The following is a 10,715-nucleotide window of genomic DNA, read 5'->3' as shown; positions in this document are numbered from 1 at the left end:
TATTCGAACCCACGATCATAGGTTGCTGACACGCCTAAGGGAAGCAACACTGCACAGCGAATTGAGGATCCTTAGATGACTGCCCCAACCCCCAAACCTCAATCCCCAAAACAAGGATATTGACGTTGAACATTATTTTGAAATGTCAAAATCAAGTGCACGAAAGTCCGTACACACACACAGGAAGCACATTTAAACCATGTACACATTAAATTTCATTCGATTCATTAGATTTGTTTTGTCTGTTATGACCTTAAGTAAACATATGAAGCAGTAGAAGACAAGAAGAAATAAACAAGGCTGGCTGAAGTCATTTCATTACACAAAATGCTTTATTGTGGTACGTATGAATATATGCAACATGCCATTTGCAGTCACCAAGGATGGAACTAAATGACTGGATTGTTCTCATCCACATGAATCATTATCATGAAGCGGTATATGATACTAGAGTAAAACACATCCGCCACCAATTATCATAGAACGAACAAGTTTCAACTTCACAGCACACTGAAACCTCTTTTCCCTGAACATTGTCTTTGAAGTGATATAATCCATATTAAGGATGTCTGGGCACGATGTCCTGTTCTTTGCGTGTATATTTCTGAACCCGTGAAGATCCGGGGTAGAACGCGTCTTCAGGATCCCATGCTTGTAGTTGTAGCCGACTAACGGGATCGGGTGGTCAGGCTCGCTGACTTGGTTGAAGCATGTCATCGTATCCCAATTGCTTGGATCGATGTTAATTACATCAATCACTTGATTGTCTGGTCAAGACATGATTATTTACAGACAGCAGTCATATCGGCGTTGAAACAACAAACAAGCAAACAAACTCCTAAAGTCAACCGTTAGGAAGGCTAAAGTACTTCAGAGCATCAAATGTCATCATTCCAGGAATTGGAGAGTGTACTACTAGGAATGTACTACATAATTATGTACACGTCGCCGCTCAGATCAACATGATGCTCGATGCTCTTCAATTCATTGACCTCTACATGGTATTTATCTACCTCCTTTGTCACATGCTGTTACTTTTCTACTGACAATTGTGTGAGGGACAGGTACTACCGGTAGGGCGGGACATACGTACCCTCTTCGCGAACACGTGGTATCATCACTGATTTTCAGTGGTCTATTCACATAATTTTCTTCACTACTTTGCATTTTGCCCTGAATCTGTTTCAGCAGATTTTCGAGACTTTGTTTTGCTCTGGTGGTGACGTTTTCTTATGATGTCACTGTACATGTACATTACATTGATGGAGAGGGAGTCCTAAGTTGGATAACTTGTTCCCAATCTGAATAAAATATGTTGAAATCACATTACATTAAAAACACACTTGTGTTAAAAGGTAACATGGGCCTATCAAATGATTATCAAGGGTTTATTTTCTTTATAAAATATGGTTTGATTACTGTCTGGGAATCTTTCTTCCGTTATAAGAAACCAGATGGAGATAAAATATAGTTCGTTGCACTTATGGAGTTATTTACATTATATTGAGTAAACGACATTCGAATACGTATGGAAATAATCTGTAGTGAAAAGTTATCTACACAGTTTATAACATACAACCTGTAGGACACACATGGTTAAGTAACATTAACAATGACCTTATTGATACATGTTATCAATAATATTATACTCTGTGAAGGTTACACATTAGTGAAATGTGCCAACATATTTTCAAGTTCACGTTCCATGTCATTGAATCAAAATATACAAACAATTATATTGAACTTCTTTACCCCAGGTTGCACCTGCATATATTTGTTGACCGTCAGATAATAACATATCCCTTGTTGATTAGACCGCCGTCATATAGCTGGAATATTGCTGAGTGCGGCGTAAAACAACAAACCAACCAACCAACCTTGTTGATTAACCATTGATCCATAGCATGGGGTTTTTAATCAGTTACTTCAATACAGATATTGCCAACAGTCAGAAAGAGGTAGATATGAGTTATAGTGAGGACTGAATTGTAAAAATTACATTAGGTCGACCCAAAACTGTCTTGACCCAAACCAATGTAGAAGAAGGTGGGGCCATATCAGTGTTACAGTGAGGACTGAGAATTTGTAAAATTTTCACCAGGTCTTCGTTTGCTATCGCGAGCTATTGATATATAGTGTCCAGTGTGTTACTGTTACAGCAGATTCATTTGGCTTGATCATTAGCAATGTATAACTTGTCCGTTGTCATACATAAACACATGATTATTGTGTGATTCACTGACTGAAAAACTGTAGATAATACAAATTGATTGCGACAAGTGTATGTTTGAATCGCGTTGGAATATGTTTGAATTACAACGCTGCATTTTTCTTTAATGTCCAACGCTGATCTATGCCCCACATCACTAATGGGCTGAGTCTGGTTGACCTAGGTCCCATATACAAACTGGGAATTGTCAAGTTGACAGGCTGTGTGAATCATCTCCACCGTTGCGGGTCCGTCTGAAATACACATATGTATTAATTTAGCATGAAATGGATGTAAAGTAATCGCGATTCTAAGGTGATGAAAACAGGCAGTGCATCGCTATATTTTCAATGTTAACATTGGGTTTGCATGTTCAGGATAAAGTGAGCCTTGTTGGGAGATGTAGTGTAGATTGGGGTGCATGGTGGACCTAAGCAGTCTATGGCCTCAGTCATACCGAGAGGGAAGTACGTGTCCTGTGTCATTTCCTTTCTGGCAGCCTCGATGGCGTGCTTCACAGCAAACAACGCTGACGCAGCCATACACAGGGGCGGCTCACCCACAGCTGAAACATGATATAATTATTATCATAGACATACTCAGTGATATATATTGGCATGAAAATACAAGGAGTGTCCTAGAAGAAAATGCTCGACTTCTTTTGGAACTACTGTATTTGTGACATTATAAGGGTAATATTTTCTATTATTATGCATATTCATACATTAGCAACACAGGATGTACTTTCACATATCCATATTGTAAGGTATTCCACAGTGGCTGTCATTACCTTTCGATCTCAGGACTCCGCGTGGGTTGGGTGCATTCTTCAAGAACTGGATACGGAAGTCGACAGGAATATCTTTGCCCATTGGAGGTTTGTATTCCTGTACAGGCAAAACATCACTGCCCTTGACAAAGTGGAGATACACCGTAGATGCATATATATATTTATATGAATTGCTCTAATTTTGTCGGACCCACATTCAAGTATAATATTGACATGCAGTTTTACAAAATCTAGTAAATTGCATCCCACTGTGATACCCGTTTACAAACATCAACGTGGAAAGATATTTTCAATTTCCGAAGACTGTATGATTCAATAAGAAAGTTATGAACCATACAGCAATCGGGATCAATCCAATCGTCATACTCCAGAAGTGTCATTGTACTTCCTACGGAGATCAACCACAACAATATCATCAGAATAATATCTCCTCTTGCTTTACGTACTTCTGGTCTGTGACGTTTTTCCTGTCACACTATAGAAATAAGTGCTTTACATATTAAAATGCAGTTGTGCCTGTTGACAATAACATGACCATATTCGACCACATGCTTTGTTTTCTAATCATTGGATATTACACTTGCTTCAATTGAATATCACGTTTGTGTTCCGATTGAAAAAAATTTTTCACGAGGGACATAAACAAGATATCAAATAAAAGTGCAAAGTTCTACTTATTACAACTTTTGTGAAGTGAAGAGGAATCAACATAAAGCAAACAGTTTTGTTTAGTACTCGGGAGGGCTGACACTTGGTCATGCTTGGGTAATGTCTGAGGATCAGTTCTGGAACCTGTGGTAAAAACAAATAGTGGTAACAACTCTTTTATTATTTTATTTTGTTTTATAACTTCAAGTATAACAAGTTTGCATGGAGGAGGACGAATTGTGTGATAATACCCAGATTGCATGATTGGAATGAGATGAACTTGATTACTCGAGATTGAAACTCAAACAGCAGATATCAATAGCGTTGTAACAGCATTGCGAATGCTTTGTCTTTGATCTTTGATTGATGTTAAGAACGTTCTAGTAAAAAAGTATGTTTTTTGGTCATAGGTGATCGAAACGAAAATAATAGTGTAAATACGAAATAGCAATTATGGACTCGGGTGCGAGGTAACTACCTTGATTCCAACACGATATATTAACATGATTCATTTTAATGAGCGAAATGAACAAAGGCACCTATCACAAACATCGAACTTTTGAAAACAGGCATAAAAACTTGTCTGAATGAACTGAACATGACGTCAACACTTCCGAATACTAGGTGTGCTATGTTACTAAAATTCTGGGAAATTTAGCTCTTTGGCTTTCTATATATGGACTGAGAGAAACGTCAATGTTGATCTTAAGACACCGGAAGTGATTCACGACTAAGTAAAATATAGTTTCTGTTTTGTTGTAAACGGTAAACAACACATAACCATAAGCCTTTAAGAAAATCGGAAGTCCACATCAATGTTTTAACAATGTAATAACGCTTCTTAAAATATTAACGCTGTTTAAAATATAAACGACATCATAATGTCAAACATACTGGTTGTCCAACGTTCAACTTCTCTAGTATTTGTTCTTGTTGTAACAATGCAGCTTTTAATCTAAAAGTCTTCTGTGCAGCAGATATTGTTGGTTGTTTATTGACAAGTTATCGATATATGGTGACCCACCTTTAAGATCCCTTTGATGACAGGTAAGCATCCCCCAGGATACAACGTCCTCTCTTCTGTTGTAATCTTACATTACACATTGGTTCCAATTGTGTAAGTCTAAACTCATTTCCCTTGGCGTAATCTTTATTACGTCTTGTGTTATTTCACTTACCCATGTGCCATCGGTGAGGGCTGTGCCAGTCTCGGGGTCAAAGATCATCTGTTCGGTCATCCAGTAGCCCAAGCCCATCACAAACGCACCTTCAACTTGGCCGATGTCAATGTCCGGATTCAGACTGAAGGAATCATTGAAACAAAATACATTCAGACATTGGGTAAAAACAATACTCATGGATCTGGTCACAACTGTCATCTATATAGATGCTCTTTCACAGCATGTCTCAACCCCTGTTACTCTACCACGCCGCTCTCCTTACACTATCTTCTACCACTATTACTACCATCTTAATTAGGTCCTCTATGTTGGTCTTACCCCTCTCAACAGTCATACAGGATGTCTATTCATTTGATTTGATCACTCTCCACAGTCATACGGTATGTCCACTCTGTTGATCTCACCTCCCTCGACAGTCAATCAGTATGCCAACTCTGTTGATCTCACCTCTCTCCACAGTCATACAGGATATCCACTCTGTTGATCTCACCTCTCTCAAGTCATACAGTATGTCCACTCTGTTGATCTCACCTCCCTCCACAATCATACAGGATGCCCACTCTGTTGATCTCACCTCTCTCCACAGTCATACAGGATGTCAACTCTGTTGATCTCACCTCCCTCCACAGTCAAACAGTATGCCAACTCTGTTGATCTCACCTCCCTCCACATTCAAACAGGATGCCCACTCTGTTGATCTCACCTCTCTCCACATTCATACAGGATGCCCACTCTGTTGATCTCACCTCTCTCCACAATCATACAGGATGTCCACTCTGTTGATCTGGTTCTCCCCGGTGAGGATGTCAACCTCAACCTCTGTGCATATTGCACCGTAGATGTTGTAGTCACTAAAGTCTCCCGATGGAAATGTTCTGAAAATGAGGATCTTAATGTAAATTTAATTTTCTTGAAATTATAAATTAATTCCTGCAGATTTTGTGGTACTTATTGACGTTGGAGTAAACGTCTGTTCAGTTCACCTCACAGATGCTCAATATTCGTTTGAGATAACTTTCACTGTTACAGCAGTACGTTTAGGAACTGAGCTCTCAGGAAATCAAATGCAACGCCAGATTTGGCGAAGCCACCGATGCAATCGACACCACTGCAGCCACATCACTAATGGTGAGATAAAATAACGCCGACTTAAGGCCTTCTTACTCGATTTCCGGCAGGTTATTAACAGTTACGGACACTGCATAGATATGGGACACCAGGATTTGTTCCAGAGCATGTTGCATTGAGTGTCCTGATTCGTAAGTGAGGGACCCACCCAGATGATGAAATATTGGGCTGCTGTGAATAACCAGCTTCAAGTTTTCCAACAGCCTGTTCCTCGCAGAACTATTGAGTATTGGCATGATGGCTTCCCAAATTCACTTACTATCTGACTGATTTATGAAAACGATATGTATCAAAAACTCGTCCAAGAAACCAATGACAAATTCCATGACTTGCACGTGAAACAATACTTTTCTGTTTCCCTAGAAACGATACCATGCAAACGTCAAAGGTCATCAATTTGAACTCGATTAAAGACAATAATACCGTTTTGTGACACTTACAGTAAAGATGAACATGTACGTTCCCCTTTTGTGATGAAGCGGTGCATCATAGAAAACTTTCAATCTGCGAAATTTACAATTCTAAATAGTGTTACAACCCATGCGTTTCTTTTAACATATTCACTATAAAGATACTGAGTAAAGGTTGAAGGCCAACGATCACAACCACTAAAGGTCATCTCATTCAGCGCGTCTCTATTACCTCAGCACTCTCACAACGACTTTCTAACCTTCTGGTTCGGATTTCTCTGTCTGATTGGCATCATCACAACGACCATGGAGCGGTCTAATCGACGCTTACCTATCTCATCGGCACCATTACCATTAAGCAATGTGTTATGCGCGTCTCCATCATATCGCGACTATCACAAAGCCATCTCATTATGCGAGTCAACGACATCGGCAACAGACTATATAGCCATCTTGTTCAGGTTCTATCATATTAAGACCCGTGAAGATCCGGGGTAGAATAGGTCTTCAGCAACCCATGCTTGCCGTAAAAGGCGACTATGCTTGTCGTAAAAGGCGACTAACGGGATCGGGTGGTCAGGCTCGCTGACTTGGTTGATGCATGTCATCGATCCCAATTGCGTGGATCGATGCTCATGATGTCAATCATTGGATTGTCTGGTCCAGACTCGATTATTTACAGACCGCCGTCATATAGCAGGAATATTGCTGAGTGTGGCTTAAAACAACAAACCAACCAATCTATCATATTGACATCATGACGGCGACCATGAATCCATCTATCACAACAGCACCATCTTCCCCGTGCAGTTAGGTTTCAAACCACGTTGTATCAGGCATTGTTTGACATACTTACGAGCTTCTAGCTGTCAGGTCCACCCCATCGCCATAGCACTTAGAAGCAAGCTGTTGCCAGGTAGGGTTGACCATCTTGGCTTTGACTGGGGCCATCCGAGCCTTCAACAGTTGACAACACTGCACGACTCCCTTTAACAAAACGTTTGCGCGTTTTTTAAAAAATAATGAGAAATTTCTGCTACAAGCAGAGTCAATGTTCCATACTGACTATATTATAAACATGTGGTAAAGACTTTCTATCAAATGGTGATGATACCAGGTGTTTGCGAAAAAGGTGAACATATCCTGCCGCCCGGTGGCAAACATGTGAACAGTCAAGTCAACATCGCCATGACGGGAACACAACTGCACTATTTGGGGGTTTGTTGCTTTTATTTAAAGTTTCAAAGAAATAAAGAAAGTTGCAATAAGCACCCAACCTTAACTGAAAACCAACATACTACTGAATTGCACATCCAATTATTAAGCGACAAATCTAATCTGGTACAGCTTACCAATGCATTAACATCGGTCGTGTGGCTCCCTCCAGTAGCGCCCGAGTTAGAGTTGGCCAGGGTGGTCGTTGCTTTAACCTTGATCGTGTCAATGGGGATACCCAACTCATATGCACATATTTGCATCATCTGTAATCAAAAGTGTTCCCACTCGAATATTACATCAAAATGTAAAGATGAAATGTAAGATTATGCAATGAATGTAATGAGACTGTCCAACACATTGCCAGTGGATGCCCAGCTTTGGCACAAACACAGTATCGTAAGCGATATAATGGAGTGGCTCGATCATTTTATTCCCGTTTTCGCAATGCTTGTGGTTTCGACACAGAGGTCCATCCAGGGTACGACCCAGAATAATAAAAGGGCGTCATGGAAAATTATCAATAAAAACTCATTTGGAATTGGCCCATGTACAGTCTCAGACCTATCCAGGCTAACAATTCTGATCTTGTGCTTCTTGTTAAATCCAATGAAATTATATATCAGTGAATTCTCTGTCCATTTTGACACTAGTGTGATTGACAGGATTCATAAGAAAACACGGCAAATATGCGGACCTCGCTTACGAAATGTCCCAAGTACTAAGTTGTCTGACTCCCCATTGTTCTTGGTGCCTTAGTTTTCGTACCTCCAAATCTGTTGACTGACATTGGAAGAGTTCCCTTTCTACTCATCATGCACATTTTCTTGCGAAATTCATGGATATTAATCGTCTGAACCATTCTTCAAAGCCGAAGACCAAGAAGGAATTAAAAAGCAAACGTGCAGGCTCGCTCGCCTGGGTTTCATTAGTAACTCGCTTTGTCTCAACTGGATCTTCCCGTTCTCAGGGAACTATTGTTAGAATCTGGCGGATATTGACCATGTCATTTGAAAGGCCGCCTTCTCCCGGACACATTTGTTCCGGTTCATTACAGTATGACTGTTGCAGTTCGTCTTGACTGTTTGCCTTGATCGACATTTCCTATGAACTTTGTTTGATCCTACCCGCTGTTGTTTGGCAATTTCGTTGAAGTGGGCGTTTCAAGTTAAGTGCATAAATGAAACAGTCACCTGGCATGTTTATCAATGTCGTCAGTATTTTTTTATTCAAATATAACACATGTTTTCGTTGCCGAATTAAATTGTAAGCATTGACTGTATATTTTATATCATAGTATGTGTCTATGTGTCTACTGTATGAAATTGAAATGTGAGATATTATCTGTCTTTATTGAACAACCTTTATGTTTATTCCCTGTCCGATTTCCACGCCACCGATTGAGAGGGCCACGGACCCATCCCCATGGTAGACAGTCAGGTAGACGTTGTAGATGGCGTATCCGTAGGGCAGGTTCCAGCGGAGAGGCAACACCTCAATGCCCTTCTTCCTCCATCTGTTGGCCTACACGTCAAATGGAACAGTGAACGAACAAAACTTAGTCTAAGGCAGTTTGATTGAGACAGAATATGTCCTTGGTGTCTGCTTCAAGTTATACTAGTGTATTCTCTGATATTTAAAACCAAACCGTTTTGTTAAAAAAACGGCACTCTTTTCAGGACATCCAGAGAACAAATGTTCTTTCTTGACCTGGGATAAGCGGTTTCAGAATTAAAAAATCCCCATTGTTATTCGATGGACAGTCAAGGGATACTAGGGATAATATGTACCCTTGAACTCAACATCAAATGGATGTTAAGCGAAATACATATCATGTAACCATTTGGACTATCATTTGATCATTTGGAAAGTTTAACAGACAATTTGCTGGTTTTATACAAGCATTTAACACTGTATAGAGTAAATTATGTAAGTCTGTTCAGTAGTAGCCTCACAAAAATGTAGGGCGTCTGGCGAATATGCTAAAAAATTACAATATAGTAATAGCAATATATTGGAATCAAAGTTATGCTTGATTCTGGGTGTAAAGTTTTGAATAAAAGTGCGTCTACCTGGTTGAATTCTGCAACCTGCTGTTTTCTAGCCTGAACATCGGCTGACGTCTCCAGCTGAGCAACAATATCCTTGATGTTGCAGTACTTCAGAACCATTCCATTGACAGTTGTCTGAGGAGGATTAAAAAATATTCAGCTACTTTGCACAGTCTGAATTGAAAACAACTTTCCAAACATTTCATACCTTGATATTGTTTGAGTCGGTTTAGTACAGCAAATACAGTGTAGTTGAGTGAAATAGTTCTCTGACATTAATTCACCTGGCCTTTGATGAACAGGTTTAGCTTCCTGATCGCCAGTGGATCCATGTTCAAGACTTTGGCGGCGTGATCCATCATCGTTTCCATGATGAAGATAGATGGACAGGATCCTGTAAGAAAACGAAACGAAACGAAAGTTAGCATCAAAGAGATTTAAGAATTTGTATGTTACAGTTCTCCAAAAAGAGGACTCATAATACTTGCAAATTATCAAAGATTATGTTGTGATTATTGCAACCAGAATCTCACAACTGCCGTCTTTACGATAGAAACATTGCTCGAGATGAATGAATGATGATAGTGATGGAAGATCATCACAGTAGTATTAGGCACAAATTTTTGTCACTTCACTTCCTGCTGAAGGTCCTAAACTGGAACAGATTTGATTTTTCTGTTTCGCGTATATGTTTCATGTATAGACATGTGTGTCCCGTGATGGAGGGTATTACCTGGCGACCGGCAAGGAGTGTTGGTTGGGAGATTTGTTTTTAGGGCTACAGGTTTGAAATCCCATGCTGGACAGTAGTATGCTGAAACGAATGGATACATGTGTGCACAATACGCAGTACTCAGTCGGGTAGTCACCTCGAACAGCTTGAGGACAATAACTTATTGGTTACTGATACTAAAAAAACAGAGACTATTCTGCACAGTAGCGAGTATCATGCCATCATGTCGGAATGCGCCGATCATTCAACCATTGTGTCAGAAATGAGCTACAGGTATACATTGATGACAAATATACAACACACAGGGGAAACAAAATCAAAACAAACATTATTTTTTAAAATAATGATAA

At 39.8% G+C, this 10,715-nt stretch overlaps 1 protein-coding gene across 1 annotated transcript in view; it reads right to left on the bottom strand.

The window, feature by feature from the left end:
• Positions 1-313: 313 nt before the first annotated feature.
• LOC124138160 (xanthine dehydrogenase-like) overlaps positions 314-10,715 on the bottom strand; it is a 30,796-nt gene continuing 20,394 nt past the window's right edge. Inside the window, exons 25-35 of the mRNA XM_048386250.1 lie at positions 10,366-10,446; positions 9,917-10,026; positions 9,654-9,767; positions 8,944-9,105; positions 7,719-7,847; positions 7,223-7,353; positions 5,575-5,703; positions 4,826-4,949; positions 3,000-3,096; positions 2,667-2,774; positions 314-2,463 (exon numbers count right to left, since the gene is read on the bottom strand). Of these exons, the coding sequence (XP_048242207.1) occupies positions 2,390-2,463; positions 2,667-2,774; positions 3,000-3,096; positions 4,826-4,949; positions 5,575-5,703; positions 7,223-7,353; positions 7,719-7,847; positions 8,944-9,105; positions 9,654-9,767; positions 9,917-10,026; positions 10,366-10,446 (1,259 nt within the window). The 3' untranslated portion in view covers positions 314-2,389. The remainder of the gene's footprint in view (positions 2,464-2,666; positions 2,775-2,999; positions 3,097-4,825; positions 4,950-5,574; positions 5,704-7,222; positions 7,354-7,718; positions 7,848-8,943; positions 9,106-9,653; positions 9,768-9,916; positions 10,027-10,365; positions 10,447-10,715) is intronic.

Source organism: Haliotis rufescens, unplaced genomic scaffold (assembly GCF_023055435.1).
Source record: "Haliotis rufescens isolate VD_foot unplaced genomic scaffold, xgHalRufe1.0.p SCAF_6, whole genome shotgun sequence".
Taxonomy (NCBI): Eukaryota; Metazoa; Mollusca; class Gastropoda; order Lepetellida; family Haliotidae; genus Haliotis; species Haliotis rufescens.
This window is presented reverse-complemented; position numbering and strand designations above follow the sequence as displayed.